Consider the following 20,650-nt stretch of genomic DNA (forward strand, 5'->3'; position numbering starts at 1 on the left):
CTGGTGGCGAGTGAATGCCGGAATGAGTCACATGATGACCAGACGAGCACCTCGATGAACAAATGGGTGAGTGATTGGTTACATGGATTAATAGTAGCACAACTTCTTTCAGAGAGGCGTTTAATCTGACTGGCCAGGCAACTCGAACAACCCACCTTCACAAATGTGAATACATTTTTTCACAACAAATCAAATCTAAATAATCCTAGCTATACTACTAGATCTACATCATGTTCAACATACATCTTTGAACATTCAGTCAGACCAAACAGGAAAATGTGCTGTCAAAAGAAGATCAGCACTGGCTTAGATCACTTTCCTTTAGTAAGAATCCCTATATTATTAGAGCGGCATCTCAAGATTATTCTTCAGCAATTTTTAGGAAATCTTCCAGGGAGCACTGTTACCATTATAAGCTACCTCCACATAATGTACAGTCAGAAAACATAACAGCAACCAGATACAATTTAGCAACTTTTAAGTGTATGAGACAGCGGATTTGTAAATATGTACAGCGACTACTTTACTATTCTGACTCCAAAAAACTCTAAGAGCTTTTTTAAGTTAGTTGGAAGCTGGCACAGCTCTAAACCCTTTTATCAGCATACATAAACTTCACAACAGATTGCACTTTAAAGTAAGATTACAGGACAAAAGTACTTGGATCATTATTCAATAAAATAAGGTCCGTAAAGCCATAAAATCCAGCAGATATGTTTTAAGAATAAGACAACCACAGGCTACACTCTAGTTTTCTCCACAGGGGTGTGGATTTTTTTGGGGGGTAAAGTCTACTTGTCCAGTGGTCTAAAAGCAACAGAAATGTGCTTGTCCTGTAAAAAGATCAACTTGTCCCAGCTGTTGCCTAAATGGATTTGCTGGTCTATGGGTGCTAAACCTATCGGTACCTTCGACCTCACACATCATTCTCTTACTTATGCCCATACACCTGACACCACCTAAAGAGTTCCTTCCCTCAACTCTTACAGTAGAGAAAACATTCCCTTTACCCTCTATTTCATCAACTCTGCATGCATTCCCCCTGATCTCCCACAACAGGCTGCATGTTCCCTTTCACCTATTCTCTCACAATGATGTCTTTAATTTTTTCTTCACTTGTCCACAATGGAGGCTCCATTCCTTTCGCTGCCATTTTCTCATCATCGGTCCAAGCTTGCCTTATGGTTTCAACTCTGGAAGCAAAAGTGGAAAGGAGCTGCTGGTAATAATCTTTCCCCAGAGGCAGGGTCTTGGGCTCTTGCTATATCACTCACCCACCTCTAGCTAAGTAGCATTTTTTTTCCGATTTCTAACAACAAGCAGGCTCGGTTCTGCCTGCACAGCTACTTTGCTACCACATCCTACATGCTCCTTTTGTCCTCTATTCTGTTAGCAAAGGGTAACAAAGGCTCCATTCCACTTCACCTCCTCCCGGTCATGCAGACTCTATTTCGCCTCCGCACCACACCAGAGAACCTTTCTTACTCACTATCCTGCATAATGGCTAGAAAAATCCCTTTTTGTTTTTCTAGCAACTGTTTCTACTCCGTTGCCATCTCCTCATAGACCTTAGGCTGCTTGGAACTCTATTTCCAAAATGTGAGTTCAGCTGCGCTTGCCAGTGATACGACTTCCTCACAAAGTGGACATGCAGTCAAAGGGTAATCACTTGCATCCCAACCACCTACTATTGCAGTGGAAAGAATGCAAACAAGTACTTTTCTAATATCTCAAATGGCGATAGCCAAAGTGATAATGCTAAAAAAACATAAGTTGCTCTGTTTTTCAGCATTTCGGCACTAGATTAAGTGGGAGTAAAGGGCACATGCTTTGGTTTTCTACAGAGGGGAGGTGGTCCACAGAGGAATCCAAGCCCACATCAGTTTTCACAGGATTTTGATATTGATAACACACTCAAGAAAACTCTGGACCTCTTGAGTTTTCGGACAGTAAGGTATTTGAAGGGGATGATGAGTGTGTTAGACGTTACATCTTAGTGTCCTTAGGCTCAATCCTTTTTTGTATAAATAGAATCAAGAGAGTCCTTGCTTTATAGAAAAGTTGCTCTTTATTTTGTGTAGATAAAAGCGTGAACAGCCGACACGTGTTTCGCCCCTGTGGCGTATTGCGCCAGGGCTTTTTCAAGGCTGTAATAAATCACAATTAAAATTGTAAGTGTACATAATTGAGAAGAGAGCGCCTGAGACCCCAAGAACCGTGCAAAAGTTCGAAAGAGAGGTAGTATAGAGTGCAAATTCATTGGTGTGAGTTTTGATGTGTAATCACCGGGTAGGAGAAATCCCTTATGTGAGTTTTGAGAACAGGTGTGTGCATGCAGACAAAGAACGTCAGACACAGAGTTGCGTCGCCACGATTTTGTGAAAATTAGATACAGAACTCATGAAAGTTACATTTTTGATTAGTTAGAGGTGAGATAGTATCTAAGTGAACATGAATAAGCAAATGCCACCACAAATCTAGTTATAGAGATAGTTAGGGTATTTTACCAAAACAGAGAGATTAGAGGATGTGAAGAGAAAAAAGTTTAACATTATCTATTTCATACCTATTTACAATGTTATCAGTTCTGTAAATTTCTTCATTTTGTACACAGTATATTTCAACATTTGATCCGGTTTGTAAATCTGTTGACACAACATTTTCAATTTTTAGAAAAGAATTTTTATATTATAAAAAAACATTTTTACTGTATTCATTAAAAGCCTGCTTTTGCCTGTTTCTAAATCAACTAACAGTCTAATTCGAACGATGCGATGTAATATACAGCCATCTATTTACGTTAAAACCACTATTTCCATAAAATAATTCATAACATTAGAGCCCAGATATTCTGACCATATCGCAACCTTATCACTGGATAACACTCGATGAATCGTAATTAGTCAGGTGTGATCCGGGTATTGGATTGGAGTATAGTGGGTCATGTGTAAGAATATTGGTTTGGGAATTAAGTCCCTTAGTTTCTAGGACTTGTTCGTAAGGAGTCCCCTTAGGTTTGAATAATCTTTGCTGATACTTTTGAAAATGTGTTTTCCTTTAGGTTTCTTATGTTACAAACTAGACCCTGAATTCAATAAACCTATCAAACTCCTCAATTACTAACACCTGCCCTAACTCCTTACGAACAAGTCCTAGAAACTAAGGGACTTAATTCCCAAACCAATATTCTTTCACATGACCCACTATACTCCAATCCATGACCCGGATCACACCTGACTAATTACGATTCATCGAGTGTTATCATGTGATAAGGTTGCGATATGGTCAGAATATCTGGGCTCTAATGTTATGAACTATTTTATGGCAACAAAAAAAAGGGGGTTTGTTCCTTTCTGTGGTTCCTAAATTAAAGTACGTAGTACTTAACAAGATTTGACACCCAACACTTCAATACCTCAATGACATGTACCCTAGTTTGTCCACAAAATCATTGCATAAACATATTATTCTTAAAATTCATATTTATTAAAACCTTAAAATAGCAGCATGATATGAATAACAATTTTACATATAGACATATAAAAACATAATCACATTGCATTTAAGTTTAACACAAAAAACAATAATTAAAAGTAGCAAGAATGTCGACGCGTTTCGGTGTTTACAGCAGATGGTACACCTTCCTCAGGACTACAGTAAATTCTTGAGTCTAAAAAGTATATGGGACAATCCATTAGTGTACATTCAGAGAGGATTTTTTAAAATTTTACAAAGAGGTTCTCAAAAAGTTTGCGGTGTCAAAAATAAATCATTTCTTACATAATACGCAGTATTCAATGTGCGATGACAGCATAAATCCTGGGGATAGAAAATTCTTATCCACTGTTTTAGTTCAATTCCTTCCCTTCAAGTGACCTGTGACCTGTATGCACACAGTGATTTGATTTACAATTAGTTTATTCATTTAAAGAACCAATCTATAGGCAAACCCCTTTACACCACCAGACACATACAGGCTTACTTTGTACTTAATGGATGGGGCGTTGGTAGTACTTCTTTATATTAATTTCAGAAGGCTCAGGTTATTCGTTGAATGGGGCGTACTTTCCTTTCGCACCCTAGAATTCGCCTGATGAAACCGGAGAGCTTCTTTTTTTGTAATTGAAGCAGATTCCTTTTCTCTAAAAGGAGACATAGGGAGTACAGTTGTTATACGTTACTGTCTCCTAAGTTTTATACTGAAGAGCAATATTGGTGAATCATGCACGATATACTAAATTACACCAAAAGAAATGTATTAGGTTTAATTCAAAATACAGTTTGTTTTGTTGAGAAGGGGATTCAGGTTTGTTTTGGTTTGGAGCAGAAACGTTTAAACATTGTTTCAAAGTGCTAAGGAAACATAGTATATTCTTCCTTAAAAGCGTTCATCTTAATGTTAATTGGAGCTAGAGCATGGTTACATTATTGCAACATTGTTTTGGGAATTACTTGTAGTCCCGCTTCCCAAAGATTTGCTGTTATGGAAATTATTTCCAGCTCGCTAAACATTAGAGCCTCCAAGTGGATATTAATCAGGGCAGGCATAGCGTGGCACAAGGCGAGACATTGACAAGCAGCTCGCTAAACATTAGAGCCTCCAAGTGGATATTAATCAGGGCAGGCATAGCCTAGCACAAGACGAGACATTGACAAGCAGAGCGCTCGTTCTGCCCAAAGTCCTTACCTCCGTAATAGTAGCCACACGCCGCCTCCCTGGTAACCCGGTCTCCAGCGTCAGATGGTATACTGCGCGAGACGGGTCTTTTTATGTGGTGTGGCGGAGCAATTTTAGATAGTTAACTTGCTACACCTGGGAATTCCGAGCATGCGCATTGAATCCGATATTTTTGTAGTTTTTTGGTTGTTCCGCGTGTGCGTATGACTTCCTGCAATGAAGGAAGGACTTAGTTGCGAGGACGCACTATATATAACACGGACTTCAGATATATTGTTATGATATTATTAAAGGGATTACTGGTCTTTAACTGGTGCGGCAGAGCAATTTAGATAATGAACTTGCTGTGCCTATGCCGAGAAGTCTGCACAGGGTCTGAGGATGACTTGTCCAATTTCTTGGAGTGGCTTAACTGCGGTGATGTGAATCTTAGGTTCACAGCCAATAAAAGTCAAGTGGCAGTCGACTTCCTAGACATCAAGATTAAGTCTGACAAAGGTAAATTATGTGTTGAGCTGTACGTTAAACCTTCAGACCGTAACACCTTGCTCCACCATGAAAGTTACCATCCTAAAAACCAGAAGGATGGCATTCCTTACAGTCAGTTTGTTAGAATAAGAAGGAACTGCACTGACAAAAACTCTTTTGAGAGACATGCAGAGAATTTGAAAATCAAACTACTACAACGAGGTTATCCCAAGAGGCTTATTAGAGACAGCTACAAAAGAGCCAAGTACCAAAGTAGAGAATCCCTTTTTGAAACCAGCAATAAGAAAGAAAAAGAACCTGAGAATAACATCGTGATGGTATCAAACTTTAATGGTTTGAGCTATAAGATCAAAAACCTGATTATAAAGAATTGGTCAATCCTAAACAGAGAAGGCAGAATTCCCTTATCTAAACCCATTTTTTCCTACCGGAGGAATAGAACTATCCGGAACGGTTTAGTTCAGACATATAGAGAGCCCCACAAAAGTAAACAATTAAGTATTGATCAGGGCAAACCAATTAGAGGAAACCAACCGTGTGGGTCATGCACTCACTGTAAATCCATCATCCAATCGGATAGGATCCAACTAGGAGGTACATCACATTGGGTGAATGAACATGTTAACTGCAGGACTCCTAATGTGGTCTACTTAATAGTATGTCCCTGTCAAAAAGGATATATTGGTGAAACTGGACGTGAAATTAGATTACGTTTATCTGAACATAGGTCCGCCCTGAAAAACCACAAGAAAAATGCCCCACTAGTAGATCATTGGATCACCGAGAAACATAAAGAGGATGAAATAAAGTGGTGCATAGTGGAAAAAATAAAAACCAATATGAGAGGAGGTAATTTGGACGTTAAACGTAAGCAGAGAGAACAATTTTTCATGTCCAAATTCCGTACCTATACTCAGGGACTGAACAGCAGAGAAGAATGGGAAAGACTGGTCAGATGATTATTCTAGCCACACTGTAGTCTTCTCTAGTGGGGTTATGTTTGGATATACAATGCTGTTCATTTATAAATAAACCATATAAATGTACGCATGTAAATAAATTGACAGAATGTGCACAGTATATATTGTGAACACTGTGTGTCTATGACCATTGTGTAATGTTAGCCCTGAATGTGAAAGCAGAAAACTTAAATTGCCTCTGATCCAAATATTGATCAACATAAACAGAAATGATGACACAATGTGGGCTAAATTAGAATGTAAAAGGACGCTGTGTGATGACAACCCGGAGCAGTTTTTCAATAAATTTCCCTCTAAATTGTGGATCTACTTGGTGATCCTTTTCCTCAAACCACTAGCTATTTATACACTGTGGACTCCTTCTTTTGGGATTTTTCGAACTATACCCTCTTACATGCTCCATGTTCCATACCACAGCTACCCTTAGGTACCAGGACAATTATTACACCTTAAAATTGATTTAACTGTTCCATATGTAGATAATTTGTGGCTGCATTCGATTGTACTTCCACTCATTGAAAACTGGGGTATATAGGATTCATATGTGGTATAAACTGTATAACCACAATAATATGCCCCAAAAACTACTAAAATGGCGTAGCATTTCTATGGATCTAGGAACCACACTATGCCCCGGTACTAGACCATATAAACTACTGTCTTGGACGCTGTACACACTAAAAATCCCCGCGTGGCAAGCTCCCAAAATACTAAAGACCAGTAATCCTTTTAACAGTATCTTAACAAAATATCCGAAGTCAGCCTCGAACACAGTGCGCCTCCGCGCATTAGCCCTTCCTTTACTGTAGGAAATTACACGCACACGGAAAAAACTACAAAAATGGTGGATTTAATGCGCATGTGCAGACTTCTCGGCATAGGCACAGCAAGTTCATTATCTAAATTGCTCTGCCGCACCAGTTAAAGACCAGTAATCCCTTTAATAATATCATAACAATATATCTGAAGTCCGTGTTATATATAGTGCGTCCTCGCAACTAAGTCCTTCCTTCATTGCAGGAAGTCATACGCACACGCGGAACAACCAAAAAACTACAAAAATATCGGATTCAATGCGCATGCTCGGAATTCCCAGGTGTAGCAAGTTAACTATCTAAAATTGCTCCGCCACACCACATAAAAAGACCCGTCTCGCGCAGTATACCATCTGACGCTGGAGACCGGGTTACCAGGGAGGCGGCGTGTGGCTACTATTACGGAGGTAAGGACTTTGGGCAGAACGAGCGCTCTGCTTGTCAATGTCTCGTCTTGTGCTAGGCTATGCCTGCCCTGATTAATATCCACTTGGAGGCTCTAATGTTTAGCGAGCTGCTTGTCAATGTCTCGCCTTGTGCTACGCTATGCCTGCCCTGATTAATATCCACTTGGAGGCTCTAATGTTTAGCGAGCTGGAAATAATTTCCATAACAGCAAATCTTTGGGAAGCGGGACTACAAGTAATTCCCAAAACAATGTTGCAATAATGTAACCATGCTCTAGCTCCAATTAACATTAAGATGAACGCTTTTAAGGAAGAATATACTATGTTTCCTTAGCACTTTGAAACAATGTTTAAACGTTTCTGCTCCAAACCAAAACAAACCTGAATCCCCTTCTCAACAAAACAAACTGTATTTTGAATTAAACCTAATACATTTCTTTTGGTGTAATTCAGTATATCGTGCATGATTCACCAATATTGCTCTTCAGTATAAAACTTAGGAGACAGTAACGTATAACAACTGTACTCCCTATGTCTCCTTTTAGAGAAAAGGAATCTGCTTCAATTACAAAAAAAGAAGCTCTCCGGTTTCATCAGGCGAATTCTAGGGTGCGAAAGGAAAGTACGCCCCATTCAACGAATAACCTGAGCCTTCTGAAATTAATATAAAGAAGTACTACCAACGCCCCATCCATTAAGTACAAAGTAAGCCTGTATGTGCCTGGTGGTGTAAAGGGGTTTGCCTATAGATTGGTTCTTTAAATGAATAAACTAATTGTAAATCAAATCACTGTGTGCATACAGGTCACAGGTCACTTGAAGGGAAGGAATTGAACTAAAACAGTGGATAAGAATTTTCTATCCCCAGGATTTATGCTGTCATCGCACATTGAATACTGCGTATTATGTAAGAAATGATTTATTTTTGACACCGCAAACTTTTTGAGAACCTCTTTGTAAAATTTAAAAAAATCCTCTCTGAATGTACACTAATGGATTGTCCCATATACTTTTTAGACTCAAGAATTTACTGTAGTCCTGAGGAAGGTGTACCATCTGCTGTAAACACCGAAACGCGTCGACATTCTTGCTACTTTTAATTATTGTTTTTTGTGTTAAACTTAAATGCAATGTGATTATGTTTTTATATGTCTATATGTAAAATTGTTATTCATATCATGCTGCTATTTTAAGGTTTTAATAAATATGAATTTTAAGAATAATATGTTTATGCAATGATTTTGTGGACAAACTAGGGTACATGTCATTGAGGTATTGAAGTGTTGGGTGTCAAATCTTGTTAAGTACTACGTACTTTAATTTAGGAACCACAGAAAGGAACAAACCCCCTTTTTTTTGTTGCTATATTTCCCAGTCCTTTCTGGATTTGTTTGGGAAAGCTCTCTTTTTTTCAATGAACTATTTTATGGAAATAGTGGTATTAACGTAAATAGATGGCTGTATATTACATCGCATCCTTCGAATTAGACTGTTAGTTGATTTAGAAACAGGCAAAAGCAGGCTTTTAATGAATACAGTAAAAATGTTTTTTTATAATATAAAAATTCTTTTCTAAAAATTGAAAATGTTGTGTCAACAGATTTACAAACCGGATCAAATGTTGAAATATACTGTGTACAAAATGAAGACATTTACAGAACTGATAACATTGTAAATAGGTATGAAATAGATAATGTTAAACTTTTTTCTCTTCACATCCTCTAATCTCTCTGTTTTGGTAAAATACCCTAACTATCTCTATAACTAGATTTGTGGTGGCATTTGCTTATTCATGTTCACTTAGATACTATCTCACCTCTAACTAATCAAAAATGTAACTTTCATGAGTTCTGTATCTAATTTGCACGCAACTCTCAGTGTCTGACGTTCTTTGTCTGCATGCACACACCCGTTCTCAAAACTCACATAAGGGATTTCTCCTACCCGGTGATTACACATCAAAACTCACACCAATGAATTTGCACTCTATACTACCTCTCTTTCGAACTTTTGCACGGTTCTTGGGGTCTCAGGCGCTCTCTTCTCAATTATGTACACTTACAATTTTAATTGTGATTTATTACAGCCTTGAAAAAGTCCTGGCGCAATACACCACAGGGGCGAAACACGTGTCGGCTGTTCACGCTTTTATCTACACAAAATAAAGAGCAACTTTTCTATAAAGCAAGGACTCTCTTGATTCTATTTATACAAAAAAGGATTGAGCCTAAGGACACTAAGATGTAACGTCTAACACACTCATCATCCCCTTCAAATGGCACATGCTTTGGTGTCTGGAACTTGATAAGCATATACCAGTACTGTGCTTTATTTTATTCTGACAAGACTGTTTGAGGAAAGTGGCCCATGGTAGTTGCTGATACAGTTACAACGAGAAGGTGGATAGCAGCGGAGTGCACCTATGCCTCCACGTAACCAGACAATGGGGGAGAGGGGGGCAGAATAGCAAATCATGGGCCCTGCTCCTCTGCTCTCTTCTGTACCTGCATTGAGCACAGGCAGGGTGTTGCCATTGCGGGTCTTCTGTGTGCACCATCCCCCGCAAAGATGGAGCCCAGGGGCAGTAATGGGTATGGGAAGGAGGTCCCACGCATTACCCCAGGTTCCAGACCAGTCCAGAGGGTATTTTCAGAAAACTCAGCAGAATGCGATGTGCCTGTTTCATTTTCTTTACAAAAAGGAAAATCTTTAACACCATCAATGCTGCACCAATTGATCCCAGATGCTGCACTTTCTGAAATCCCATTGTTCATGACGAGCTTAGCTCGTCATGAGCACACGAGCAGTGTAACTCATGACGAGCTGAGCTCGTCATGAGCATCGAAGGGGTTAAATAGCCACATCTCTGGTCTCGTAAGGCTGCTTTGACTCCTATTTGGCTTATTTTCTCTTGGTGGCCAGCCCTAACCACCAGGATCGTTTTCTTCAGGCCTCCTGGCTTTTAATAGGTGCTTCTTTCTGTTGGGAGCTGGATTTTTACTGTGCAGTGTGCCTGTGCTCCTGAGGCAATCTTCTCCTTGGGGATCGTCTTCCACAGCCAATGACAAGCAGTAGGCAGAACATCCTCCCAACTGCACTCCCCTGTCCCCATTGCTGACTGCCGTCTTGCAGGTAAACTGTTTGTGAGCGGCAGAGTCAAGTGCCAGCACAAAGGATCCCTAAGGGAGCCATCCAGGGTCCACGCAATGTCCTTTTCCTCAACTGTTTCACAGAAGCATAAGGGGACCAGCACCACTGGTCCTGGAGAGACCTATCCTAGTTGTGGGGGTTAGATGGAGTCAAAGTCCAACCTTGAGAATATCAATTGGCTTCTCCTACTAGCTGTGCATCCTTTCCCCCATAGTCGCTCCCAGGTATAGGGGATTCTAAACTCCCTTTCCCTTGTGCAAGGGTTTTTAAGTAGGGGTGGAATGTTTTAGGGGCCGAATATCCTTAGCCGATCCTACCTAAGATGCGTCATCATCCCTCCACCCCTGCCCCAGCCATCCTGCATAGCATCCAGGGACAATTGAAAATGGCCACTTCAAGTTGTCTCTGGGTAAGGGTTTCTCTGCGAGCCTCAGCTGTACCCCTAGCTGACAAGTGTCTGATCACTTCCCACCAAATCGTTATAGGTGATCTCCTCCTGTGTTGGCTGCAGACTTCTCTGCTTTTCCTTCTTGTGTTGGCTGCAGGTCTAGGCTTACTCCTTTGTTCCAGTGGGCTTGGCCTGCCCAGTCCATATGCAGTGTGACAAGCTTATTATCAGATGTAGATTTTCTCCTCATCACGTCGTTTGCCAGGAACTGGGTCAAGCAAGGTTTATTGTCCTTGTGTGCGGGAAGACCTTTGTTCAGCCCACTGGGGAGAAGAGTAATTGACAAAGACCTAGAATCGGATTAAGAGATGTGCCAGGGAAATATGAGAAACCTTGACGTCCCATAAGATGTGCATGTGGGTTGTTGGGCACTGGAACTCCATACTCTGGGTTAATGTTTACCCCAGATTGCTACCTTGCTGAATTTTGCATGCCTAGGTAACGTGAAACTGTACTTCAGGGCAAATTTTACTTTTAACGTATAACAGCGAAAACATCATAGACCTTCAGTAATTACTGCAGACATCCTTTACAAATGCCCAACCATCTTATAAGACATACCTCAGGTCAGTTTCAATCCTTGAAGAGTCCTTTGAATGCGAGGCTACCCGTGAGCAAATATTGGGCTGTGCACGACGGTAGTCTTACACATACAGCCCGTACACGGAAGCAGACTGTTTGCTACGGCGTTACCAGCCCAGAACCACTTACAATAAACAGGACAGCTCTTGTATTTCCTTCGATGTGATCACATCTAAATGGCCGCCCAAGTGCAATGCGAGACTCTAAACTCTCAAAAGCCTCTGTATCCCAAACACCACCGCCACCACCACCTGCCTTCATCTAAGAACATTTTAGGATATTCACCGAAGAGAACACTGCGCAAGCCTAGTGTCCCAGCTTTCTATCCTGCTATCCTTCCATTGTAAGAAGAAATGTATTAGTGGAACTTCCTGCTCTGAGGATGCCAGAAATCTCTGGTACTTTTTGGCACCAAAGACAAGGATCTTTGAGAACCACCAGTACTTAGGAAGCTCTGAAAACCTATCTCTTCCCAAAATAATCTCAAAACAGCTAGACAAAAAAAACTCCATTAAGAGGAAGTGCTAGACCATACAGAACCCAGGATAATACTAGACCAAAATGGATGCCAATCACTTAAAGGATGGTGTGCACAAACACAACTTTCCATCACTCTACTAAAGGCATAAGTGCAGCTATACCATATGAGTTACCTGACACACATTACAAAAACTATTGCTACACAGGGCACACTCCATTCACGCATATTTCTCCACACATGCTTCAGTAATTTAGAAGTTTCAGCTCCAACTTACAATTTGGATCATTTAGTTGCCATGGCAGTGCTCTTTCGGAAGCAAGAATTTGTTTTAGATTCTTCCAAGTTCTGTTCTTCTTTCCAGCAGCTGCTCCACCAATGCCTGAATGCTAGTTGAGAAAGGTAGAAAGGTGTTATGCACATCAGCCTGTCACTAGTCCATTTCGATTTTAGAGCACTGATGCGGTGTACTTCAGTAAATATATTCAAATTAAATCAAGGGAAGCATAACGTAAATTGGTTCAGATCAGTGTAATTAGTTTTAGAACCCGGCTGGAAAGAACTTGAGCTTTTATCCAGAGCTACTGTCATTTGATTTCCAAAAGGAGGCTTCAGAGGAGAACTTTTCTTTATCTTGATGCTATTAGGTCTCTCAATCCACCTCAAGTGCTTCCTTTACAGTTTTTTGAGGCATAGGCAGAAACTATTTTAATTGCAAAAACTACAGTGAATCAGCAAACTTAGTGACATTCAATGCCCTCCGTGGCACAACCAGTCTTGTATTGCACAACCAACACCATCTTTCGACGACCCCATACTACCCGCCCACCATCATCTCACTACCAACTCAAAATTAATGCAATACTAGCAAGACTACTAATGCACTACCACTGCATTGCCATACTCCATTAGTGCACAATGACATCACAACAGCACACTCAACCTCAACAGTATTTAGAGACGAGGAACAAGCAATACTGGAGGAACGGGATGTAATCCCCATTTTCAATCTATCGACCTATAACCTAGAGCCCTCTGATGTATCCCTCCTCTCCAAGGGTTTATCTTTTGTCCCCCATGCAAGAGTAAATATCTTTGAACTTTACCAAGATATCCATTCCTTCCTAAGAAAAATAAGACTAAAGAAGTTTTTTCTGCAAAATGATCCATTAGATTTAGATAATATAAGCAACAACATTGTGGCCCTACCGTCAACATTCACCCCCTCTTTACAGCAGGTGGGTCCAGAAGTAGGAATATTTGAAAAAGTCGTCTTGAAAAGACTAGACCAGGCTTTAAACTTTATACCAAAACCAAGGTACAATATATCCAAAGAAGAATACGAATCCCTTCAAAGATTAAAGAACAACGACACCATTGTGATTAAGAGTAGTGACAAAGGTGGAGGAATAGTCCTGGTGGACTGCAACATATATGAAGAGAATATGAACAAAATGCTCAACGATCCTTCATTTTATAAAAAGATTAAAACTAACCCAACGGAGAAAATAGTGAAAACAATAAATAGGCTAACTACCAAAGCATTGAACGAAGGTATAATAAATAAAAAAGAGTTTGACTTCCTTAATTACTCAGAGAAAAAGATTTTGTGTATTTATGGTCTGCCCAAGATCCATAAGGACGAAAAAAATCCTCCATATCGACCAATCGTCTCCACGATTGGCACTCCTCTGGAAGCTTTGTCAAAATATTTGGATCAAATATTACGCCCCTACATCTCACTATCAAAATCGTATGTCAAAGATACTGGAGATATGATCGCGAAAGTTGAGAATCTAGCGTTTTCTGAAGGCAATGATATCCTCGTAACTTTAGACGTGGAATCTCTATACAGTAATATACCCCAAGCAGAAGCAATAGATGCCACAATGTGGTTTATAGATCAGCACAAAATTCCCTGTTCGAAGCCATTCGTTAAAGATTGTTTAACTTTAGTGTTGAAAGAAAACTTCTTCGAATTTGGCGAAGAACTATTTCTGCAAATAAAGGGTGTAAGTATGGGGGCTTCAATGGCCCCATCAATAGCTAATATTTACATGATTTTATTTGAAAGTAAGTTCATCTTTAATGAGATTGCACCATTTTTCGAGTCTGTTTCCCATTGGTATCGCTATATTGATGATATTTTCTTTCAGTGGACCGATGGGAAACAGACTCTGGATGAGTTTCTTATATGGTTAAATCTAACAGATGCGAACCTTAAGTTCACTGCACACATGAGTGAATCAAAAGTTGAGTTTCTCGACATAAACATCAAAAATAAAGAAGGGTTGCTTGAGGTGGATCTGTACACTAAGCCCACCGCTCGTAATACCCTTTTGCATTTCAATAGTTATCATCCCCGTTGTCAAAGAGACAGTATCCCCTTCTCTCAGTTCCTGAGAGTAAGGCGGAACTGTACCAACATACAAGATTTTGACACTCAAGCTGAAATCATGAAACGCAAATTCATTGAGAGAGGATATCCGCATAGACTCATTAGAGGAGCGTATAAGAGGGCCCGATTTTATGATCTGGATACCCTGTTACATTCACAAAAGCAAAAAACAGATCCAAAATTAGTGTGCATCACTAAACACTCCACTATGGACTCCATGGTCAGACAGATAATTAATTCAAACTGGCACTTACTAAATGTCAATGAAAATGAACAAAAACTACAGAAACCTATGTTTGCCCACAAGCGAAACAAGAACCTGAAAGATCAGATTGTTCACTCCCGCCACAAAAGCAAGACCAGGGATGCCCCCTTCATCCAGAAATCAATTGATGGTGCAAATGCCATCAAAGGGACCTCTCGTTGTGGTTCCTGTCAATCCCGTGACACTATTATTACAGGTGAAACAATGGAATTTAACAAAACAAAAATTAGAGCCGATGAACTATGGACCTGTAACACAAAGAACGTTGTGTATTTACTTGTCTGCCCCTGCAATCTTGGATATGTGGGAGAGACGTCCCGTTCAGTGAAGACTAGATTAACGGAACATAGGTCCGCCATCAAAACTAAGAAAACCACTGCACCTTTAGTAAACCATTTTTTAGAATATAATCATAAACCTGAAGAACTTAAATGGCGAATCTTAGAGAAGATACAGTTACAAAAAAATCAAGGTGGAGATAAAATCCGTAAAAAAAGAGAGGTCTTTTGGATTTTTACTCTCGGAACTTTTAATCATGGCCTAAACCATGAATTACCATGGGAAAATGCAATAATATAATACTAACATGACCTTACGAATCATGAGCAATCTCTGTCTGATGAATATATTCCGCTTGATGAACGACCAGCTCTTTACTGCACTGCCCTTTCTTAAGGACTATGCAGCAGAGGGTTTCTGTTGTGCCCTTTTATCTGTTCATAACCCATAGCAGTAACTTTGGTTTATATACATTTAGCGTTTCCTCCCGAAAGCCACAGATTAGGTCATTTATTGATAAAGCATCGGTTTATTTTGTATCGCTTTAACTTTGTATCGCTTTAAATAGGCGGTATACATTTAAGACTTTTTTTTTAGAAAGGGGCGTAGCCATTTTACGAAATAAAAGAGTCTCGAGGGATGCAACAGGTCTGATCGTTTTTGCAGACAGGAGCAGTAGAGGAAGGTCGAGGCGCCGCAGTCTGGTAGCGAAGGTAAGAGCCTTTCACACCGTGTGAAAACTCCGCATCATTTTGCTCGTAACTCCGCACTCCGCATTCTGTAAGGGATCAATTTGAATTTCCCGGTGCTATTTTTCGCGCCTTTTTCTAAAACCGTTCATATAATTGATATGTATAGAGTTGAATCTTTAGCCGTTCTTCGTTTCTGTAAGTAAAAAAGATCGCCGTATACCCGCTAATCTTAGCTCCCCTGTGGGTATTCCTCCCTTTCTGTATGCAGGGGCGTTTCTACGACCACTTCAGGCATCAGAGACGCCAACAGCAGTCCCCGTGGGAAACGAGCATTTCGGAAAAATAAACAAAGGTTTCCACCGCCGCGTCTTACAAACTGCTAGCAACAATGTTGCAAGAACACGGCTACCTTGGATAAATAACAAACGTAAGGATGAAGCGTAAACATGAACTCTTTAAAAGTCAATAGATAAATAGAAGCAGTATTAGAGCGCATTTTCTTTTGATTATGTCTCCACTTTAGTTACAAATACCGCTGTCTATCAACTGCCACGTACTGACGAAATAGAACCTGCAAGCTTTGTTTTCCTTCCTCCGCTCCAAAAAAAGATGAAAATTTTTTTTTTGATAGGTGATAGTAAGATGGAGGCAGTGAATACTGCATAGACAGGTAAGATTGGCATCTGGGACAATTAATAAATTAAAAAAGAAAGGATCGTATATGGTTTTTAATTTTAAAAACAATGACAACACGAACTAAATAATTCAATGGGTTACTTATTTTTATTCTTTACATAGTTATCACATACCGAGTCCAGTTTTCTGAATAAAAGAAGTAAAGGTGCCTTACTCCCTACAACTACCTCATATCTTTCTGGTTACCAATCTTTTTAGGTAAGAATAATTTATGTATAAGGACACAGTTTAAGTACATATCCTTCCTTGGTCTGTTGTCTCCATCAAATATCAGCTATGACCTTTTATGTGACTAGCGAACCATCAAGGTTGTAGAAACTCTGAAAGACAAAAGTACATCCCTTTTAGAATCTCCTAGACTAAACACTATGTATCCTTTGCTTACCACTTCCAATTAAAGTTTTCAATTCAACCCTTCAAATTTTTCAATTCAACCCTTCAGTATAAACCTATCTATAAATACAGGCCTCCGCCCATATCTGCTCAAACAAACCTAATTAGGATCCCAGATAAAAGACGTAGGAAATAATAACGATAGGCTCTTGTGTGTTTGTTAATAAATAAAATATTTATTTTCCAGTAATAGGTAGGGTGACTTTCCTAGGTTTTTAAATAATATGGATGATACACCAACCTCTATGAGGTTTTTGATATATGTCTGTATTTGAAACTAAAATGATCATGTCCAGTTCATGATAATTGTGAAAGATGGAATATATATATATGGTTGTTCCTACTACTTTTTCTCAAATATGTCTTGCATCTATACATGAGCTAGGTTGATGAACTTGATTAATTTATGAGCAAATTTATGTTTTATGAAAAGCAATGCACTGTGATCTTAAACCCAAATTGATTTTAAAAATTATCATTGTATCTTTTTTGTCTAGAAAGGAAAAAAATTCTTTTGGCTGACCATCCAATATTGTCCTGATGAAGACAATTGTTTTTGTCGAAACGCGTAGACACACGACACGCAGCCTCATTCTCTGCAACTAGAGAACACTTTGAAGATAAAAAATCAATTTTATATGTTATGAAGTCTGTTTATATATATTGAAAATAATCACATGAACTTCATGATTTAATCTGTTTATTGTGTAATTTTTTTAATCCATGTATACATTTATCTTTTATAACTATATTAAAGAGTATCTCTTTTTGATATCAGTTCAGTCCATTGCTTTAATCATTTTTATCAATTTCCTGTGTTTTTTTTTTGAATGTTGTTTCCTATAATCAGCTAGCTCTTGTATTTATAGTCTGCCTGGGTTTTTACCTTCACAAAAAATTGTTGTCCCTGACCCAGGAGTCTCATCCTTATCAGGGGGTCCTTGATACCTACAAATCACAACAGCACACTACCATCCAGCACCCTGATGATGCAACAAACCTTCAGTATAATTCCCTTTCAAGGCATGCATTACCACATGAAAGTACCTTACTACCACCCACCACTATCAAACTACCACTGATCAGCAAATACACAATAACTTTGCAGCATCATACATTCATCCCAGCTCCAATCTGCGCCCACAACACTGTAATACCACAACTGCCACTGCTCACAATCACATCATCAAACCTCTGATGCTAGTATCCCAACAGATAAACCTACCTCACAGCACCCACAAGTTCGACTATCATCACACTCTCAATGTACTGTGACCTCACCTTTCTACCTTCACCTAACACGGATGGACTGCATTTGAGCTACAGCAAGAACACAACACCATCATAACCCCCACAATACAATACTACACACAAAACAGCATAAAATATCACAAGAGAAACACAATCACAAACCTATATAAACTATCACAACGGAACACGAAAACAACTAAAGCAGCAAAACATCACTACACACAATCAGTAACACCCCAACGTAGCAATATAACCCAACAAAACAAACCCATTAATAGAAAACAAAACACATCAAGCAACCTAGCACAACACACAAAGGAACACACAGTGCCAAGACCACAAAAACAATCCTACATAAACTACAAAAAAGTCTCAGTACTGCCACAACACAAAAATGCACACACAACTCACAGAACAATAAAAGCAACACAACATACCACTAAACCACCTTGATACAATACAGCACTATAAAAACCACAAAAGCAAATCTACCACACAAGTGCAATACAACACAATAATAGACAATCCAAGCCCAAGAAAACAATACACACTGCAGCTGTGTTGTTGTGATGTGCTGAGGTTTATTTCTTGCGCTATTGTGTAGTGCGGATACTGTGGTGTGTTTTTAGGTCTCGCCTAGCGACGCAGCGCATGCGCTGCACACTTGCGAGATCTATTGTTGTCGATTTAGCTTCCGAATGGGGGACAGGAGATGTGCATGTGTCTGGACAGGCGATGCGTACATGTACGGCTCGCGGTGTTTGAGCACAACGCGCACATGTCGCCTTTTCACTTTCCCTCCCTCCCCTTGTCTGCTCCAGATCATCTCAGAAGCTCCGGGGGACCCTGCACAGCATCAGCAGTAACGAGTGCATGGCACACTTTCCCTCCCTCCACCTCCGGCCGGCTCAAGATCAAGGTATTGCTTTGTTGGCACATTCCTCAGATTTTAATCGCGTAGAGATCGGCAAGAAAGGTAGGCTTTATTTCGAATTTCTTTACTTCAGGACGTGTTCCACATACCTTTCCTACAGTTCACATTGGACAGTGTTAATGTATGCCGAACCCCATGCAGCTATTGTAATTTACGAACGCTCATTTTCACTTGGTAAACTTGAGCAGGAGGACGGATCCGAAAACATCCCCCGGTACCTTTCGAGCCGTACAAGCTTTTACTATTGCACCCTTGGGTGCGGGGTAATAGTGAAACTATGAGACAGCTAATGGTGAACAACTCAGCTACACCCTTGTGAGCTGGGTAATAGCGAAACTATAAGAAAGCTGATGGGGAACAGAGGTTAGTGAGACTATGGGGCAGGCAGCCGATGGCGAACAGTGCAGCTGCCCTAGTGTGCCCCGTGGCCTACAATCACCTCGTGGTTTGGTTGGCATGGTTTGTTCATTCATTCCGTCACTTGTGACTGGAACTTGGTCACTGCTGATGGTGAACAGAGCAGCTGCCCTCCCTACTGGGCAAAATAAGTGGAACTGTGAGCAGCTGATGGAGCGTAGTGTATGTTCATCAATTTCCAAAAGCACTGTCTGTTGGGAATAAAGTGACCGCAGGTCATGTAGTGCGAGGGGAGGGCGAAGGCCGCGTACCCAAAGAGAGATCGCAGTGGGATTGGGCAGTGGCCAAAGGCAAAGAGTAGAGCGGCTCCAATGTGATCCGAGTAGCCACTGTCTTCCTGTGTCCTACTTCAAACATGAGCAGGTCTCGGTGGCAGCTGATAACAAACAGCACAGCAGCAGCACCCATGTGTCTTCATATGTAAGGAGCCAGGGACCCCTGTGGTTATATCCTAGGGAAGTATTACTTTCAAGCTTTGAGGGCATTAAAAGTTATCACTAACTGGTGTCAAACAGAGTAGCTGCACCCCTGTAATATCTGCAATACGGCCCCAGGTGTCTTCACTGAAGTATGGATGGTTAGGCAGCACTTCCAGCTGACTTACAATAAACTCGACAGTTCTTGTATTTGGGAGGTGAATTTGACAGTGCATGTACCAAAAATACTGCAGTAAAGGAAGGGCCCTGAATATATGTTGAACAAGTTACTTACCATCAGTCACGGAATATCTGATAGAGACTATCTAGCTGAAGATTCCTTACCTTTGAATTTCCCAGGCATCAGGCTTGATCTGGAAACTTTAGCTAAGCAATACCCCTTGAGCGAGCTGTCAGGTGGCTCCATTCAGCTCCACGTGAAGTCGTCAATAGAGTCAGTTATGATTTTGCAGTAACTATATAGGAGCCACGCGGACATCAGTACTTTTCGTTTTTTCCACGATAGAAGTGCAGAGCAAAGAAATAACTGACGTACTTATGTGCAAAACTAGGTCCCTGAAAAGGAGAGTAGCCCTAGCCCTAACAAAATCAGTCTGTAAAAGGGGGAAAAAGGGTTGGGGCTGTAAGAAATCTGCATTTAGACAGTCTCCAACAGATAATGTGTTACAGAAGGTAAGTAACTTGCTCATCTGACAGACTTTTAGCTGCATATTTCTTACCTTTGAATTAGATACCCAAGCCATGCTATACCGGCATGGCTTGGGTATCTTGGGTAGCTTACCAAGAGGGCTTTTGAATGTGGATTCTGGACAGTGCATGTGCGACGTGTGCGGCTTGCCATTGGCTCCCTGAGCCTCGGCA

General features: G+C 40.3%; 1 protein-coding gene across 4 annotated transcripts in view; it reads right to left on the bottom strand.

The window, feature by feature from the left end:
* LOC147723070 (INO80 complex subunit C-like) overlaps positions 1 to 20,650 on the bottom strand; it is a 169,995-nt gene that overhangs the window by 80,793 nt on the left and 68,552 nt on the right. For all 4 annotated transcript variants that reach the window (XM_086965429.1, XM_086965428.1, XM_086965431.1 and 1 more), the window contains exon 4: positions 12,305 to 12,416. In XM_086965429.1, coding sequence (XP_086821555.1) covers positions 12,305 to 12,416 — 112 coding nt within the window. The remainder of the gene's footprint in view (positions 1 to 12,304; positions 12,417 to 20,650) is intronic.

The sequence above is a fragment of the Lissotriton vulgaris genome, chromosome 4_1 (genome assembly GCF_964263255.1).
Source record: "Lissotriton vulgaris chromosome 4_1, aLisVul1.2, whole genome shotgun sequence".
Lineage (NCBI taxonomy): Eukaryota > Metazoa > Chordata > Amphibia > Caudata > Salamandridae > Lissotriton > Lissotriton vulgaris.